At 36.6% G+C, this 20386-nt stretch overlaps 1 protein-coding gene across 1 annotated transcript in view; it reads left to right on the top strand.

Annotated features, from left to right (window-relative positions):
• Zbbx (zinc finger B-box domain containing) overlaps positions 1 to 20386 on the top strand; it is a 104479-nt gene that overhangs the window by 41197 nt on the left and 42896 nt on the right. Inside the window, exons 8-10 of the mRNA XM_036191322.1 lie at positions 8126 to 8278; positions 14354 to 14528; positions 20068 to 20203. Coding sequence (XP_036047215.1) covers positions 8126 to 8278; positions 14354 to 14528; positions 20068 to 20203 — 464 coding nt within the window. The remainder of the gene's footprint in view (positions 1 to 8125; positions 8279 to 14353; positions 14529 to 20067; positions 20204 to 20386) is intronic.

Here is a 20386-nt window from a genome sequence, read left to right as displayed (position 1 = left end):
TATTTCTTTAACTGTTTCTCTGTCATTTGTGATTATTCTGTTGAGAATTCTAGATTTAGATTTGTATTCCATATTTAAATTGGATTATTTGGATTTTTGAAGTCTAGCTTCTTGAGTTCTTTATTATTTTGGAGATTAAACCCTGTCAGATGTGGGATTGGTGAAGATATTTTGCCATTCTTTTTATAGCTGTTTTGTCGTATTGACAGTGTCCTTTGTCTTACCAAAGCTTTTCAGTTTCAGGAGGTCCCATTTATTAATGGTCACTCTCAGTGTCTGTGCTACTGGTGTTGTATTCAGGAAGTTGTCTCCTGTGCCAATGCATTCAAGGTTACTTCCTACTTTTTCTTCTTTCAGGTTCAGTGTAATTGGATTTAGGTTGAAGTCTTTGATCCACTGGACTTGAGATTTATGCAGTGTGACAGATATAGTTCTATTTGCATTCTTCTACATGTTGACATCCAGTTATTCCAGCACCATTTTCTTGAAGAAGATTTCTTTTTCCTATTGTATAATTTTGGCTTCTTTGTTAAAAATCAAGTGTGCATAGGTGGGTAGATTTAAGTCTGAGTCTTCAACCTGTCTGGGTTTTTTTTTTTTTTTTTTTTTTTTTTTTTTTTTTTTTTTATGCCAGCACCATGCCGTTTTTATTACTATAGTCCTGTAGTAGAGTTTGAGATCAGGGATGGTGATACCTCCAGAAGTTCCTTTATTGTACAAAATTGTTTTAGCTATCCTGTTTGTTTTTTTAATATGAAGATGAGTATTTTCTTTCCAGGTCTGTAAAAAATGTGTTGTAATTTTGATGGGGATTATATTGAATCTGTAGATTGCTTTTGTCAAGATGGCCATTTGTACTATATTAATCCTACTGATCCATGAGCATGGGAGATCTTTTCATCTTCTGATATCTTCTCCATGTTTTTCCTAAAAGACTTGAAATGTTTGTCATACAAGTCTTTCACTTGCTTAATAAGAGGTACTTCAACATATTTTATATTATTTGTAGCTATTTATTTTATTTATTTTTTTATTATATTTGTGTTTTAATTTTACACATCAGCCATGGGTTCCCCTGTCCTCCCCCCTCCCACCCCCCACTTCCACCTTCCCCCCAGCCCCTCCCCTCCATTCCCATCTCCTCCAGGGCCAAGACTCCCCTGGGGATTCATTTAAACCTGATGGATTCAGTACAGGCAGGTCCAGTCCCCTCCTTCCAGGCTGAGCAAATTGTCCCTGTGTAAGCCCAAGGTTCCAAACAGCCAGCTCATGCACTAAGGACAGGTCCTGGTCCCACAGCCTGGATGCCTCCCAAACAGTTCAAGCTATTCAATTGTCTCACTTATCCAGAGGGCCTTGTTTGTGGCTATTATGAAGGGTGTTTTTTTCCTGAGTTTTTTGAAGTTTGACCTAATATTGTCTGGATTTTCTCAGTGCCTGCTGTTATGTCCTCTTTTTTATTTCTGATTTTGTTGATTTGCATATTATTTCTCCATCTTTTAGTAAGTTTAGATAAGGGTCTGTATCTTATTGATTTTATCAAAGAATCAACTTTTTGTTTCATTGATTCTGTGTATTGCTCTCTTTGTTTCTGTTTTATTGGTTTCATCCCTCACTTTGATGAATTCTTGCTGTCTCCTCCTCTTGGGTATGTTTGCTTCCTTTTCTTCTAAAGATTTCAGGTGTACTATTAAGTTGCTAGTGTGAGATTTCTCCAAGTTCTTTATGCAGGCACTTAGTGCTATGAACTTTCCTCTTAGCACTGCTTTCACTGTGTTCCATAAGTTTGGGTATGTTGTGAATTAATTTTCATTGTTTTCTAGAATTCTTTAATTTCTTATTCATTTCTTCCTTGACCCAGTGTTAATTTAGCTGAGAGTTGTTTTGTTTCCACAAGTTTGTAGGCTTTCTGTAGTTTTTGTTTTTGTTGACCTCCAACTTTAATCCATGGTGCTCTGATAAGATACAGGGGTTTATTTTGGTATTTTTCCTATGTGTTAGGACTTTCTTTGTAACAGAGTATGTGGTCAGTTTTGGCGAAGGTTCCATGAGGTGATGTGAAGAAGGTATATTCTTTGGTGTTTGGGTGAAATGTTCTGTAGATAGTTGTTATGTCCATTTAAATCACAACATCTGTTCAGTTATTTCTCTGTTTAGTTTCTCTGTGGACTACCTGTCCATTGGTTAGAGTGGGGTATTAAAATATCCCACTATTAATATGTGGGGTTGGAATGTGTGATTTAAGCATTAGGAATATTTCTTTTACAAATGTTGGTGCCCTTTATTTGTTGCATAGATATTCAGAATTGAAATAAACTCTTGGTGGATTTATCCTTTTATGAATATGAAAGCTTTGTATCCACAAGACAAATTTGGCCATACTCCATCTACTTCAATTCCATCCCTTTATTGTGGCCATTCTCCTTTCCATTAGCATCTTCCTCCCCCATTCCTCCCACAACTTTCAGGCACTTGTACATCTTTTCACATATCCAGAACTCTACATTTCACAAATGATAAAGACATAATATTTGTCTCTGTTTTAGATATACTTCACTTAATATGCACTTGTGTCTCTTTTTCATAAAATAACAATTTCATACTTTTGATGAACAAAATGCAGTATATATGTGTGTGTGTGTGTGTGTGTGTGTGTGTGTGTGTGTGTATACACATCACATGTTTATATGTTCATTTGTTAGACATCAAGCTTATTTCCTAACTTGGCAGTTGTGCATGTTATTATATAAACATGGATGTGATGGTGTCTCTGTTGTATGAGTTTCTGAAGTATATACACCCAGAAGTGGTATAGTGAGGTCATTGGTAGTTGTACTTTTAGATTTTTGTGATGCTCCCATGCTGATTTCAATAGTTGGACCACTTTGTGTTCCACAAGCAGGATATAACTGTTGCCTTTCTCTTTCACCTTTGCTAGAATTTCTTTCAGGATTTTAATTTTAAATGATAGTCATTCTGACTGGAGTGAAGAATCTAAATGTAGTTTTGAATTTCATTCACATGGAGGATAAAATTACCAAACATATTTTTAAATATTTATTGGTCATTTTGACTTCTGCTTCTGAGAACAGTCTCATCATTTCATTAGAACATTCATTGACTAGGTCATAAGATTTATTAGTGTCTTGGATTTTTAAGACCTTTATATATTTTAAATGTTAATCCTTTGTCAGCTATATATCTAGCAAAGATTCTTTCCCCATTCTGTAGGGTGCTTTTAAACTCAAATAAATTTTTCTTTTGCTGGGCAGACTCTTTGCCATTCCATGTATATCATTTTTTATTCTAGTAACAATTTCCTGAGTTACTGTAATCTGTCCAGAAAGACTTGAAGTATTTCCCCCTATACATTTCTGGTAATAAATTAATGCCTTTGATTAATTTTCAATTGTTTTTTATTTCGTTTGTTTATTTGTACACAATAAACAATACTGGGTCTTCGCCGCATAAACCTTAACTGAGGAGCTATTGGTTGCTGTTGACTTCTTGAGGGGTCAGGTTTATTTAAGAGTGCAGCCCTTACGGTGACCATGTTCCAGTGGATGACTCCACATCCATTGGTATATGGACAGCACAAATTGGACTAAATAGGTTATTTAAAAAATAAAAAAGATACAAAATAGGAGTGGGTAGAAAAGTATTTGTGAATCTTGGAGAATTTATTAGGAGAATTGGGGAGGTAGTGGTAACTGATGGAAATTCACTGTACAAAATTCTGAAAGATTTAATTAATATTATTAAAAAGGGAGGTGTCTAGCTTCATTCTTCTGGATGTTGATACCCATTTTTGTTTTCTTTTCTCTTTTAAAGAAACATTTGGTTATCATGCTGTCTTTTCTCAAATGTATGTTTTTGCCATCTTTGTCCAAGATCAGGTTGTTGAAGCTGCATGGGTTTACTTCTGGCTCCTCTATATTAATTATTCTGATGATCTATGCATCTTTTCCCATATCAGAACCATGATGTTTTTGGGACAATGACTTCACAAAAGGACGTGAAGTCAAACATAGTCTTGCTTTGGCTTCCTGGGTATTTTGAGTTTCTCTATGGATAATAAATTATTGTTTTTTCTTTGTGAAGACTATCATTTGAATTTTATAGGAATTTCTCTGAGTCTGTAGCATTTCTATGGTTTTATAGCATTTTCACAATATTCATTCTGCCAATCTTTGAGCATGGAAGGTGTCTCCATGTTCCAGAATGGAGATTCTTTATTAGTTTCTTTCTTTAGTATTTTAAAGTTCCCATTACACAGGTATTTCATTTGACAAAAAACATAACAAAACAAAAAACAAACAAACAAAAAAACACATTGGCTAGGTTTATTTCTAAGAACTGTTCTCCAACTTTCCTGTGTCCATTTGCCAGAGACCTAGTAGACATCTCTGTATGCAATCTGCCATCTTCTAAATAAGAAGACCACATTTTAATAGTAAACTAACTTCAATATATTTTTTGCCATGTACTCCATGTACTGATATTTAACATGCTATGTAAGAATGTTATAAAAGGTATTGGAACATTGTTAGCCAGATTCATATTATAACAAGAGTAACATTTATTGGCAATATTTATCTATACTTTTGAATGCTTCTATATTTGAATGGTTTAAAATTTACTATACCATAGATGTTTTATATATATATTATATGAAAGCAAATAATATGAGTGCTTTCAAAATTCACAGCCCTCTATTCTTTACAATTTAAAATCAGACTGTGTTCTGTTTTTCTCTGGAATAAAAATAATGACTAAAGTTGTTTCTTTAAGGGTGATCTTTACTATTGGCTTGAATATCTTTTAAAACAAAAGCTGTACAGATGTATGTGGGTATCCATTGGGGAAATGTGGTGCAGCTGCCAAAGATCAGTGCATGGTGCAAGTAGCAATACATGTGTGTAAGGCACAGTGTCATATTTTCATGGGTAGTCTACAAATTCAGTGTGAAATAACACTGCTTGATTTGGTAATTACTGATTCATTACCAGTTCAGGCTGCAATGCATCTTAATAGATTTGCAAAAGGTCATAACCAAAGAGTTTCAATATAATCTTAGCTACTTAATATTTTTACTAGATGAATATTTTAAAGTAGGAATATTGCCACAGCAAAGGTCAAAATAGTAACTTCTGAACCCTGCTGATACCCTTCCTCTTGTTTTGATATTTCCTGATATGTGTGATCCATAATTTTGTGTTCCTGATGCTCAGTATCTTAGAGATGCTTTGGAGACCTTGTGTTTTTCTCTTGGAAATTAGTTCAAATAGAGATGCAATTACTTCAAATTTTGTAGAGTCATGGGACAGAGCAGCCTACCCACTAGGAGGAGATTCCTCAGAAAATAAGCCTTCTCAAGTTTCCTCATCCAGAGACATGCCTTAAGGAGACATGAGCAAAGTAATTTTTAACATTGTTTTTAATTCATTTTAAAATTTTTTGTAGCTCTTTTGCCTCTTTTTATACTTTTTTTAAATTAATCACCACTTAGTGGATACTCTAATAGTTGTACAAGGATTAAGAAGGCACACTTTTTCCTTTTATGAGCTTCTTAATATGGACAAGATGGACACATGCCAAGTGAAGATATGAAATCCACATAAGAAGTGAGAGTAAAGAGCTCAAGGTGTCCGAAAATAGAAGAGGGAAGGGTTAAGGCACTGTAGAAAAGCAGGGGATGATTTCAGAGAGAGGCCTAGGATTTTTGCAGGTCAAGAAGATGAAGATAAAGATACAGTAACAAAACATTTGCTGTAGGTCACCCCGAGAGTGAAGGCATAAAATGAGGAATGACTTGGAGTTTTAAGGAAGTACAGAGAACACTTTCTGCTATCTACTTCTGGATAGTACACACTTCTTAAACGCTGTTTGCTGTGAATGTGTTCCTATGATAGGTTGATAAATAAAAAGCTGATTGGCCAGTAGCCAGATAGGAAGTATAGGTGAGATAAGCAGAGAGAATTCAGGATGGAGGAAGGCTGAGTCAGGAGATGCCAGCCTGCAGTCCATGGAGCACCATGTAATGGTACACAGGTAAAGCCACAGAAAACATGGCGACATATAGGTTAACAGAAATGGGCTAGTTTAAATGTAAGAGCTAGTCAGTGGTAGGACTGAGCTAATGGCCAAGAAGTTTTAATTAATATAAGTTTCTGAGTGATTATTTTATAAGTGGGCCATGGGACTGCCAGGTCCTGGTGGGACCTGAGAAAACTTCAGCTATACTTTTTTTTTTCAGAGCTGAGGATCGAACCCAGGGCCTTGCACTTGCTAGGCAAGCACTCTACCACTTAGCTAGATCCCCAACCCTTTCAGCTATACTTAAAGACAGGTTGGGGATTTAGCTCAGTGATAGAGTGCTTGCCTAGCAAGCGCAAGGCCCTGGGTTCGATCCTCAGCTCCCAAAACAAACAAAAACAAAAAAACAAACAAAAAGATGTGTTGTTACAAAGGAAAACTCATTACAACACATCTAGGATCCTAACATATATGATGTATTTAGGGTTTTTCTTCTGTTTTTGGTTTCTTTTTTGACCACTAAATATATATAGTAACACAGCATACTATTTGAGGGCAGCATTGTGGAAAGGCTGTGAATCTTTAGATTTACATATCTCCCTGCTCTGCTTCCCATTGACTATGTGACCAAAGGCTAGTTATTTAATCTTTCTGATCTGGAGTTACTTTATGCTAGAAACAGGAAAAAACAAAACAAAAAACAAAAACAAACAAACAAACAAAGAAAACCCAAAAACTTACATTTTAGAGTTTCCTTGAGGACTAAATAATATACTACTTTAAAGATACTAAGAAAAGTAGGAGTCCTAAATATTGCCCTCAGTAGATGGCTGCCACTGTTAGGATGGTTGATATCAGAAGCAACCATATAAGCTTCCAAAGGAGGGAAACAGTTCTTCCTACCTGTAGTGTCCACGAACCCCAATAACTACCAACATGGCACAATAACACTAAGGTGGCACCCATATATTGCCAATAATAACAGCTCTCTAATTGGACATAAGACCTGCCAATCAAAAGGGAAATTGTGCCTGGTACTATAATCCTACCCAAGCTGGGTGGTGGTGGTGCATGCCTTTAATCCCTGTACTCAGGAGGACAGCCTGGGCTACAGAGTGAGTTCCAGGAAAGGCTCAAAGCTACACAGAGAAACCCTGTCTAGAAAAACCTAAAACAAAACAAAACAAAACAAAACAAAAAAACCACAAAAAAACCAAAACAAAGCAAAACAAGCCCCCCCCCAACACACCAGAAAAAAAAATCCTACTCAACTTCTCAAGGCTAGTGAATTTATAACCTATAATCACCATGTTACTAAGCCAGCATTTTTCCTAACTATACTTTAAATATTTGTTCAGCACCCTCTACCTACAGGTAAGCATAGTCTTCACATCACATTAAGGAAAATTCTCTTTCAACTGACAGGGACCATTACAAAAAACTGATAACCAATCAAAATGTAGAAGTGTGAAGTTTAGTCCCAGCAAATACACTTACAAAACTTCCATACTTGAGGAAGAGGGGGCTGAAAGGATGAAAGAGCCAGAGGTACTGAGAGTTTGCTGTGGGATTATTTTTCCTAGTAATTTTAAAAGCTGCAGCCATAAAGTCTCACAAACATGATTGCCAAAAAAATTAGCTGAACAAAGAATAACAACAGACATGTCAAAGTGCATGTTGTGGGGGCAAGTCCATTAGGCCTCAATAATGCATAAAGAAATACAGGCAACTAAGGAAGAAATCAACATATATCCAAGAAACATACAGACTGAGCAGGGTATGTTTAGGAAATTAAATGTATGTGGACATACTTGTCCTCCTGTGATAACATTAAGTGAAAAAATGACATGTATTTGAAAGAGAGCAAGGAGGGGTGTATGGGAAGGTTTGAAAGGGAGAGTATGAGGAAATAATATAATTATATTATGATCACAAATAAATGATAAAAAACAGAGGTTGGCAGTTTTTATTTTAAATAACAATTACATTTTATTGTACTTAGTGAGTCATAGAACACTAAAAACTTGTTTGTGAACTACTTACGCCCTTGTATTAAACTTCTTGACCCCACTCTTCCTTGTTTTGATAGGCAAAATCTCAAATCTTATCCAATGTGTTAGATGTTGCTCATCAGTTTATAAAGGAAGCAAATCCACCTAATGAGGGGACTACTTCTACAGAAGCATCCTGCAAATGTCAGAAGAAACCCAAAGCCCTCCTCCTTCAGGAGAACAGCTCTGAGGTAAACAGAGGATGACGAAGTAGGATATTTCCTGTCCTACATATGGTGACTGACATTCCTGTTCCTTACCAGAGATGCATGCACATTTGGGGACATTACTTTACAATGCTGTTAGTCAGTATTTAATTGTTTTAGTAACTGGATATATGTAGACTATGAAAATAATCTTAAGGTTACCTACAGTCCATTGAAAATTTTCTTTTAAATGAAATTTTTTTGAAAATATGAACTTCTGAACATTTGACCATGTCAGGAATTGTATGAATGCTGGATAAAAACATTAAAATAAAACCTAGGATAAAATGTAACAGTTTTGTATTCATTATAATTTCCACATGCTCAAAATACAAAGGCTTTAGACAATTTCAGCTGTGTATAAAGGGAGATGAATACCAAAATCTGGCAGTTATTTGGATTAACTATTGATCACACAAAGTGCTACATATTTTTATCTACACACATACACACACGTATATGGATAAATATGTGGAATAGATTCACATTATTTTTTTTAATTGATTGAACATAGCACACTTATTGAGGAAAAGTGAGAAAAAACTCCCCAAAGTGGAATATTTGCAGAGAAAGAATCACTTTTAATTGCATCTTTAGCAAGAAACAAATTCTACCTTCTGGCTGACATTGTAATCCTCTTTCCCATATGTGGTACTCATTTTTTTCCCAATAGCTCAAAGACTATGGGTTACTCGATTAGTCACAAAGCTTTGTTACTTGATGAAGTTTAGGTTGAACTGAAGTCTCAAGTTTCAAATTCATGTACATAAGTGTTCTATTTCAGCATGAACTCCTACACAGGATCTATGAGCAACTTTTCAAGAAAGTAGGCACATTTTCACGTATTTTTTTTCTCACAGATCTGCCAAAGATGTACTGTGAACTATTACTGAATGAGTTTCATCCTCAAAATTATAGTACGATATATAGGAAAAATAGCATATGCTATTTTATCTAGATCATAGACTTTTGTTTTTCTTTCCTCACACAGTATATCTTGATCATAGTTTCCCAGCTCCTTTATACCTTCTGCCATATGCAATTACATGTCTTTGTTCTTCGTCCATTTAGAAAATGTGCAGGGTAATTAAACAAATAAGTAAACCAGAATAAAACAGCAAACAGACAAACAATAAAAAAGAAAAAGAAAAGAAAATGTCAAGAATTGGGAGACAAAACAGTATGCTTGGAAATGAAAATCTAATGGAAATGATTATGCCCAACAGAAGTCTGTGTAGAGCTACCAATTAACTTGGCAAAAGACTGACTTCATCAGGAATTTCCATGAGGCTCTTTGGGCTAACAATCCAATTAGATGTAATCAATTCTTAGCACTGGAGGTTTAACTTGGTGGCAGAAGAGATCCAGTTGGGGTTTTGTCTCTCTGTTATTTGGTGATTCCATTTAGATTTCATTTGTGTACCTATGTATTTTAAGATGCTTTTACTATAGTAGGTTTCCATATGACACCTCAAATGGTTCTTAGTGTTGTCAGGCTCTCCCTTCCTCCCCGCCATTTAATTTTCCATTTCTAGCCACTCCCCATTTCTCAGAAATGTATCCTTCTTCTCACATCTTATGATTTCCTTCCCTCTCCCCTAGTCCTTTCTTCAATATCTAGCCTCTGTGGTTGTACAGATACTAGCATGTTTACTGAAGGCTCACAAGATAGCATCCAAATGTAAGAGATTCATACCATGTTTGTCCTTTTTGATTTGGGTCATTTCACTCAGAATGAGTTTTTTTCTAGTCCCCCCTTTTTTTGGCCCCATTCTTTTACCTACAAATTTCATGATTCTTTTTATTTAACAGCTGAGTAATATTCCATTGTGTTAATATTAATGTAATCCACTTTTATTATTCATTTATCTATCGATGGGCATCTACAGTGTTTCCAATTTATGACTGTTATGAATAGTGCAGCAATGAACATGGTCGAACCAAGTATGTCTATATTAGGATGAAGCATACTTTAGGTATCTGCCCAAGAGTGCTATAGCTGATTCTTGAGGTAGATTAACTACAAGCTTCCTGAGGAAATGCCACACTGATTCCCAGAGTGGCTGTACAAGTTTCACTCCCACCAGCAATGAACTTGTGTTTGCCTTCCCCACATCCTCACTAGCATGAACTGTCATTTGCTTTATTGATATTAACCATTCTGACTTTTGTAACCTGAAATCTCAAAGTAGTTTGGATTTACATTTCCGTGAAGACTAAGGATGTTGAATATTGAAGGTTTTCTCAGTGTTTTGTGTTTTATCTCTTAAGAGCTCTCTATTAAGCAGAACCCTATTAATGTCAAAACTCTATTTTTAATTTGGGTTATTCTTTTTCTTGATGTCCAATTTTTTAGTACTTTATACGTTTTAGACACTGGCCTTCTATAGGATGTGTGATTGATAAAAATCTTTCCTATTCTGCAGCCTGCCCATTTGTTTGACTGATATTGGGTTTGTTTGTTTGTTTGTTTTGCCATACAGAAACATTTTTTTTGAGCTGAGGATCGAACCCAGGGCCTTGTGCTTGCTAGGCGAGTACTCTACCACTGAGCTAAATCCCCAACCCCAGAAACTTTTTATTTTCACTAGGTTCCACTTACTAATTCTTGGTCTCAGTGCCTGTGCTATTCATTGGTGTCTTGTTCAGAGTCATGCCATGTGCTAATGACTGCAAGACTATTTTTACTTTCTCTTCTATCAGATTCAGGCATCTGCCCTTATGTGGAGGTCCTTGATCCATTTGGAGTTAATTTTTTGCATAATAATAAATATAGACCAATTTGGACTCTTTTACTTGCAGCCATTAGGCTTGACCAACACCATTTGTGAAGATTCTGTCCTTTTTTCAGTGTGTGTTTCTAATTTCTTCATTGAAAAAATTAAGTGTCCTAGGTGTGTGTAGTTATTGTGTCCTCCGTTTAATTTTATTAATCAGTTAATCAGTGTGTATGTTTTTAAGCCATTGCCATGTTGCTTTTATTCCTATAGCTCTGTAGTACAACTTGAAATCTTTGATGGTAATACCTGTAGCAGTACTTTTATTATTCAGAGTGTTTTAATATCCTTGTTTATTTTTCGTGTGTGTGTGTGTGTGTGTGTGTGTGTGTGTGTGTGTGTGTATGTTTCCATATGGAGCTGAAGCTTTTCTTTCAATTTCTGTGGAAGAATTGTGTTGGAATTTTGATGGGGATTGCTTTAAATCTGTAGATTGCTTTTAATAGGAAGAACAGTTTATATATATAACTGATTCACGAGAATAGGTGATCTTTCCCTTTCTGATATCATCTTTAGTGCCTAAGAGTTATTATACAAATCTTTTGCTTTTTTTTTAGAATTACCCCAAATTTTATTTTCCTTCTTTCCTTCCTCCCTTCCTCCCTCCCCTTCTCTGATTTCTTTCTCAGACTGCTTGTGATTCACATATTGGAAACTATAGATTTTCCTGTGTCAATGTATTTTTTTTAAACCTAACTACTTTGCTAAAAGTGCTTGTCAGTTGTAGAATTTTCACCGGGGAAATTTTAGGAGCATTCATCTATAAAATCCTATTACACTGGGCAGTAGGAATGCAGGCTGTTAATCCCAGCACTTGAGAGGCAGAGGCAGGCAGTCTCTTGAGTTTGAGATCAGCCTGGTCTACAGAGTGACTTCCAAGAGAGATCAAGTACTAAACTAAGTATGGAGAGAGTGGCCAACCTTTTCTTTATCCTGATTTTAGGGGAAATGCTTCAAGTTTTTTCTGCTTAGGTTGATGTTGGTTTTGGTTTGCCTTTATTATGCTGAGGTATGTCATTTTTATTCCTAGTCTCTCCAAGTTTATTATCATAAAGGGTATTGGATTTTGTCACTTTTTCTGAATCTAATGAGATGATCAGGTCTTTGTCTTTCAGTCTGCTAAAGTAAAGGATTACACTGATCAATTTACATAGGTTGAACCATTCCTGCATCTCTGAAATGAAGCCTTCTTAATCATGGTGAACGATCATTTTATACGGGGTCTTGCATTAAATTTTAAGTATTTTATTGAGAACTTTCACATCTATGTTTGTAAGAGAAATTGATCTGTGATTATCTTTCTTTGTTGTGCCTTTATGTAGTCCAGGTATGGAAGTAGTTGTGGTCTCATCAAAAGAATTTGACAGCTTTCTCTTTGTTTCTATGTTTGAAATAATTTGAGGAGTATTAGCCTTAATTACTTTTTGAAAGTCTGATAGAACTCTGTTCTGAATCTATTTGGCCTTGGGCTTCTTCTGGGTTGGGAAACTTTTAATTATTTCTTCTATTTCACTGTGGGCATGTGGGTTCTGTTTAAATCACTTATTTGGTCTTGATTTGACTTTGTAAGGTTGTATATATCAATAAAATTATCTATTTCTTTTAGAGTTTCTAATTTGGTAAAGTACAGGTTATCTATGGATTTCCTCAGAGAAATTTGTAGCAGGAATCTTAACAGGTCTTATTAATAAAATGAAACCTGAGGCCAGTTATTGGGGTGACCCCGCTGGAAGATCAGAGAAGCAGAACAAGCCACAGCTACCTCTCCTTGCCAGTTCCTCAGCTGATCTTGTTTCTTCAGACTGGAAGACTCTGAGTCCTCATCCAGAATGGGTCTCAGCTGAACCTTTGCTCAAAAGCCTAAATGCTTAACCAGGCAAATGCTTCTAGTTCCTGGTTTTCACACCTTATATACCTTTCTGCTTTCTGTTATCAATCCCTGGGATTAAAGTCTTCCTTTCTGGGATTAAAGGCATGAGTCACCAAGCTTGGCTGTATCCTTGAACAGATGGATTTCTGCCTCTGGAATGCTAGGATTAAAGGCATGTGCTACCACTGCCTATCCTCTATGTTTAATATTGTGGCTGTTCTGTCTCTGATCCCAGATAAGTTTATTAGAGTGCACAATATTTTGGGGAACACAATACCACCACAGAAATCTGTTGTTATGTCTCCCCTTTCATCATTAACTTTATTAATTTGAATCTTCTCTCATCTTGTAGTTAATTTTGCTAAAAGTTCATCAAGGTTATCTACGTTCTCAAAGACTCAGCACTTTGGGTAGCATTGCTTCCTATACATTGATGAATTTGATTTATCATTCTACTCACTTGTTAGGGGAACCAACTCTTTTACCCATGTACTATATTTTGCACTTAATGAAAAGACAAAAGCAATATAACCAGCTGATTTAGTCTAATAGTGTCTATAGAATAAGCTGACTAAAAAATAAGTGATAGGAAAGAAAAATAAATGAAGAGAGCACAGAGGAGTTAGGAATCTTCATTATCCCCATCAGAGAACAGTCCAGGATGGTGATACTTGAGAAATGAGTGTCCTGAAGAATGTGGCTGTGTAAAGCTATAGGAAGGAGTCACAACATGCACAGGGCCCTGAAGAGGAAATTTACCTGATGTTTCTCACTTCTCCCAGATTGTGAGTGTAGCTCGAACAGGTGAATGATACAGGAGATGACATTATAGGACAAGGAAGGAGAAAGTATTTTTAGGTCCCAAGAGAAACTTTGAATTTCAAAGAATCCAAAGGTTTTGAACGTACTGAGAGCAAGGGATTTATATTTGAACACATAAAATGACACACACACACACACACACACACACACACACATTTACACATTTATACTCATATTAACTGGTATAGTCCCATAACTTAGGAGATCACAGTAGGGATATCTCAAATTTGAGACCAGTCTTGGCTACATAGAGAATTAGACCCTACCTCCTAAACACAAAATCTGCTCTAATGTGGGAAGGTTGTAATTGGGGGAGGGGAAAGGATGGATAGTGTATACATAGCTGGAAAAGCTGTAAGGCAGGGAGAGATAAAATGGAGAAAGTCATCAGCTTTATAGGCTCCTACATTATTAACTTCAGAGCAGACAATTCATAACTACCAATGGAGTTTTAAAGAAAACAATAAAACATTTAAACGAATATTACACAAAATCATACTCTTATGAATTAAATATCTCCGCTTTTCATGCTTTTCTTATAAGATACAGAAAATTTAATAAACACACTTCGCTACATTTTTAACTGGTTAGGTAGAAACTAGAACAGCAGAAGGAGGAGAAGGTGCATATTCAAAATACAAGCCCTTGTGTGAAACACCTTTTGATGAAGAAGCATCTGCCCAGTCCTTTCGGGAAGCCTTAAATCAGTGGAGAGCTGGACATCAGGAGGAAAACAAACAGCAGAACTCACATGCAACAAAACCAGGTATGGGCATTGTTCAAACCTTCATATAACAGAAGAAAGCAATCTTCATTTCTTTCCACTCCTGGCAACACAAATGCAATGCTTAAAAACAGTAAAGAGCAATTTGCTACAGGTTCTCAAGGGAGCTTTGTGTAAACACTAGGCAGTCCGTGGTGAGTTATTTAATATTTATAAAGAATGGATTGACCATAAGGGATGTTTACTTTGGTTTTCTATGTAAATTCAAGTCATCAGATGAATGGAGCATTGAAGTCTCAGCTTTTCTTTTCCTGAAAGGAAGCAGTTGTTAGAAAACAATTGCATTTTAGATCTGCTGTTGCAGTATATCAGGTGGGGGAGTCTGTGTGGCAGGAAAGCAAGTGACTCTTTATATGTATTAGATCAAGAACATTTCTTTTCAGTGTGACCAAATCTCTGGCAGAGTCACCTGAAGGAGGAACAATTTGTTTTGGCTCACAGCTGGAGATGATACAGCCCATCAAGATAGGGGAATACAGCAGCAGGTGGCTTCAAGGCCATAAGGGCAGATGGCTGGACTCCTCAGTTCTTAAGTCACTTTAACAGATAGCAGAGATAAGACAGAAAGTAGAATACTGCTACACACCTCATAGTATGCCTCCAAGAGACTTACTTCTTCCAGTGAGCCCTCAATCTCCACAAATTGCACAGCCTCCAAAAGCAGCACTGTGAACAGAGAGGGTGTGAGAGCAATGTTTCCACGTAAACCCTGAACCATAACTGACAGGTTGAATATATGACCACAGTGATCCTCATAGGAAGGACAGATTTTTGTTTGCAACATTTTTTCTTTCCTTTAAAAAAAGTCTCTTTACTGGTTTTTTTTTTTTTTTTTTTTTTTTTTTTTGAATTTTTGGTTCACATATAAAATAATGGGTTTCTTTATAACATATTCACACAAACGTACTGGCTAGTTTTTGTGTCAATTTCACAAAAGCGAGAATCATTTGAGACGAACAAACCTCAGTTGAGCAAATACCTCCATTACAATTGGGCTGCAAGGCAACTCTACAGGGCATTTTCTTAATTAGTTATTTGTAGTCAGAAGTTTTCCTGTGTCCCGCCCATCCCACAGTTGTTCAGACAAGTAAACACACAGAGGCTTATGTAATTAAGAACTGGACAGCCTATGGCTCAAACTCCTTGCTAGCTAGCTCTTATATCTTAAATTAACCCACTTCTATTAATCTATGTTTTGCCACTTGTAATATGGCTTTACTGGTATGTTGGCATGTTGTTCCTTGGGTGGCAGGCTGGCATCTCTCTGCCTCTCATTTCTCTTCCTGTCTGTCTGCTTGGATTCCCTGCCTGCCTCTGAGCTGCTTTGCCATAGGCCAATGCAGCTTTATTAATCAACCAATCAGAGCAACACATATTCACAGCATACAGAAAGACATCCCACTGCAGTTACTGATGTAGGAAGGCCCAGCCTAGTGTGAGTGCGGGCACTCTAAGATGGTTCTACAAGACAGAAGTCTGAGCACGCCGTAAGGAGCAAATGTCTAAGTAGCATTTATTCATGGTCTCTTATATCAGTTTGTGCTTCCTGGTTCTTGCCCTATTTGAGTTCTTGCCCTGACTTCCTTCAGTGCTGAATAGTAAAGTGTAAGTAAAATAAACACTTTCTTTTGTAGATTGTTTTTGGTTCATCACAGACCCTAAGATAGTCTCTGTATGAGGAGACTGTAACAAGGATATGCAATGAAGAAAAGACAATGCCCAGAACTTCAAAAACATACTTAAATTCCCACTTCCAGTGTTTTGTGTTTATTTTTAAGTTTTTTTTTTTTTTCATTTTACAAAGTAACCACAGGTCCCCCTCTATCTCTCCCCTCCTTCCACTACCCCCTTCCCCTCCCCAACCTTACTCTTCACCTACTCCTTATAGAGGGTAAGGTCTCCCATGGAGAGTCAACAAAGTTTGGCATATCAAGTTGAGGCAGGACCATCTTTCAGTTTATAATGGTTTATTACACATGAAGTAAAAGATGTAGCCTTGTTTTAATTCTTTTTCATACTGGGTGCATTGGAAATATTTCCTTATTTCTTTATGCATAAACATTGATTGAAAGAATCTTGCATTTTAAATTTTAGAGGTGATATAAAAGTTGATACATTAGTACACAAGTAGAATATCCCAGAATTTCCTCGCTTCCCAAAGCTTTTATATACTAAAATGAAATGCCCAAAGCAACTATGTTTTCGGGGATTATGAACAAAGTTGTAATCAATGCTTATTCAGTGCAAAAGGCAATGTTCAGAGGGTGACTAAACCTTCATGAAGCTATCATACTAACCACAGTTGCTTTTTAGATTCTGTATCTTTACTAAAAAAAGTACCACACTATTTGTAACTGAAGAGAAGCCCTCCTGCCACAGAGCTTCATAAACAATTGCTGTAAGCAAGTTCAGCTAGTCAACCTTGTGAATAGAGTATGAAAGAGGTCATAGACAACAGACAAATCAATGAGTGTACTGTGTTGCCATAAAACCTTCTATTTACGAACACAGAAATTCGGTCACAGGAAAATGATAAGGTCAGATTTGGACTACAAGCTCTAGAGTGCTGATCCTTGACAAAATAAATATTTTTTTTTCTTTTTATGTTACTAGATATAATCAGAAATAGTGCTATAGTTCATGTGGCAGGGTTAGGATGTCCCTTCACTCTCTAATTCCAGACTTAGATTATCTCTCTCAGGCTTTATAGCATTGTATAGTCTGCAACACATTTGTTTCCCTGAATCTACTCATAGACATTGATTGGCCATTAGATGGATGTCATGAGGCTAATTGAGCAGGAAACAACTCTCTCACAGTAAGAATGGTTATACTAAACATTTTTTATCATCAAAACTGCAGTGATTTAGATTTGCTTATGCTGCCTACAGTGTATGTTCTTTGTAAGCCTTATTTATCACTATGGTATCCTCAGGAAACTGCTTCATATCAAGGTAATTTTACTATGAGAAAAGTGCAGCTACATCCATGGAATTCAATGTTCTTACCATGTGCCACATTTTATGCATGAAAATGTGTATGATTATTATTCACCTATTTTAAATGTTTACTAATCTCTTCTTATGTGAATATGCCACCATTTCTCAATTTAAATGTTAATTATTGTTTGGGACATTTCTCATATTGACCATGCTAAACAATAATACCATATATTTTCTTGTACAGGTCTTGCAGTTCAACCTTCACATACTTCCAGGGATGCCAATACTTGAGAGTAGAACAGCTCTGTTATTAGGAATGTATGTCCTCCACTAAACTAGACAAACCCAAGCCAGTCAGAAAAGTACTTCCAATAGTTTGTACTCCATCTGAAGTGTGTAAGAGTTTATGTTGTTCCCCTTATCACCAACCCTTAATATTTTCAGATACTTACAATTTTGCTTAAAAAAGGAGATAAATACTATGCTTAATATGTATACCTTTTATTACAAATTACATTAAATATGCTTGTGTTTACTGGCCATTTGGTGCATCAATGTCAGTTTGCTTTGAATGTCCAGGTTCTGCAGCGCTTTTGGTCACTGATTTCCACCTTAATTCATTCTAGTCATCCACAGACTCCTTTAGGGGTTTTTGTTGGCCCTGGGCTGTTATGGGAGCCCATGCCCTTTTCTTTCTGAGCTCTCTTGCTGAGATGTTCCCATTGGCTTGTTTGGCTTCGTCGCCTCTGTTCTGCTGAGTGACTCTCAAATGCTTCAGGCATTCATTTACTTTTAGACTTTTGTGCTGTGGGGTAAAAAAAAAAAATGCCATGATATCAATGAGGTGGATGTTGGACAAATTCCTAGAAAAGGAGGCTGCTTAGCCAGAAACAAGGCAAGCAAAGCCCAAGTGACAGCTCATGAGGCCTTGCCTTGAGGAAGCACACCTCATCATTCTGCTGGATGTCTTCGAACTGACTAAAGTGAATGATTTTTTGTTTTTTGTAAGACAGGGTTTCTCTGTGTAGCTTTGCGCCTTTCCTGGAACTCGCTTTGGAGATCAGGCTGGCCTCAAACTCACAAAGACCCGACTGCCTCTGCCTCCCGAGTGCTGGGATTACAGGCATGCGCCACCACTGCCCGGCCTAGAGTGAATGATTTTAAACCGAGTATCTTGCTGAGTGCACACTTAGCTAAAGATTCTTCTCCCAGCAATCACGTGTTTGTCATTAACTGCAGTTATCAAAGACACTGACTGTAGTGGTATTTGCTCCGCCCATGATCTTGGGCTGTAGAGCCCTAGGGAGGTGGTGCTTCCTGCCCTTGTACTTGACCTCTTAACTGATAAGCCAGGCCAGGTCTCATCTTTATTTCCTGAGATTGGGGCACAGGTGAGTGGAGAAGAGCGAACCACATGCTACGTGCTTTAACCCTCCAGTTCTTTTTTTCAGATTTGGGAGTCCTTTCTCAAGCACAGTGATTCTTCTCTCTGAAAAGAACTAACCTACGTGCTCCCTTCCTTCTTTCTCCCTCCAGCTTTTCTGTCTCAATTCTTGTTGTGTGCACACGCGCGCGCGCGCACACACACACACACACACACACACACACACACACACACACATCTCTCCTGCCCCTCCTATCGTATGTTCATATTCACAATACAGATTAATTCTTGATTCTTTTGCTCCTTTCATTTATTAGATTCTAGTTGTTACTGTCAAGATTTCTTCTCTCATTTCCTCAATACTACAACACTCTTGGGAGGACAGAAGTTGAGTAACTCTATTCTTTTGGCGAGTTCAGTTACTGTCATTTGCCTGTTCCTGGCCGCTAACCGCTAGAGTCTGCACTATGAGGTTAGGACCAGCTAAGTGTGAGAATCCCTAAAAATCTTTACCACTTCCTTTTCTTATTTCTCTCTAGCATTTTATCCTGGGGGATGTTGCAAGCTAGAGAGTGAGACTGGATGTATCCGGAGATCGGGAAAGCTGACAATCCCAGAATTATTGGCTCCCTTCCCTCGGAAGTTACATCACTTTCAAATAGCTCTGAGTAATTCTGTAGTTTGTGGTACTTCAGAAATAATAGCATTTGGGTGAATATGACTTCAAAGTAAAAAGTTTGTGGGGATCGATATTCTCCTCATTCTGAATAAGATATAATTCATTATGAATTACTTATTTTCTATTACCCATAATGTGGAAATATTATGAGAAGTGGCTGCAATATACACCTTAGTTTGTACATGTGTCTGCTGTGCATATGGAATGTACAGTGACTGTGTTTATCATCCTCATTTAAGAAAATGTTGCTTTTAAAAAGCTTTAGACTTATAAGATCCCTTTGTTTCAAGGGATTCTAAAGATATTGTCCACAGAACCACTTATTAAACCAAAGTTTTAGAAACCCTTTAGCATTATTTATGTCTTAGACTTGATATTATATTACTATCATTTTTCATAACATAGTATTACTATACTTTTAGGGACGGGTACCAAAGAACTGATCTCCACAAACAACTGGCTATCTAAAGAAAAGATATGATAATTCATAGGCATGGCTACATTAATTATGTGCAGTGTTTATTTTTATAGACTCAGTGGAAGAATGTGAGGTACAAACTAATTTGAAAATTTGGACAGAACCAATAAATATTGAATTTACAGAAGACAGTCTGTCCTACATGGAAAAATTATGGCTTAAAAAACATAGAAGGTATGTAGTAGAATTTTAATATTATTCTTTGTTAAGAAGTAGAAGTTACTTGTGTTTCTTGTTTGGGGCATGGCTTTATGAAGTAATTTTGTATGTATATTTCTTATCTGTATAGCTAATTTTAAAGCAGTTATAGTTCCTATGAAGCCTTGAGTATATTAGCAACAATTTTTATTTTTATTT

The sequence above is a fragment of the Onychomys torridus genome, chromosome 6 (genome assembly GCF_903995425.1).
Source record: "Onychomys torridus chromosome 6, mOncTor1.1, whole genome shotgun sequence".
Lineage (NCBI taxonomy): Eukaryota > Metazoa > Chordata > Mammalia > Rodentia > Cricetidae > Onychomys > Onychomys torridus.
This window is presented reverse-complemented; position numbering and strand designations above follow the sequence as displayed.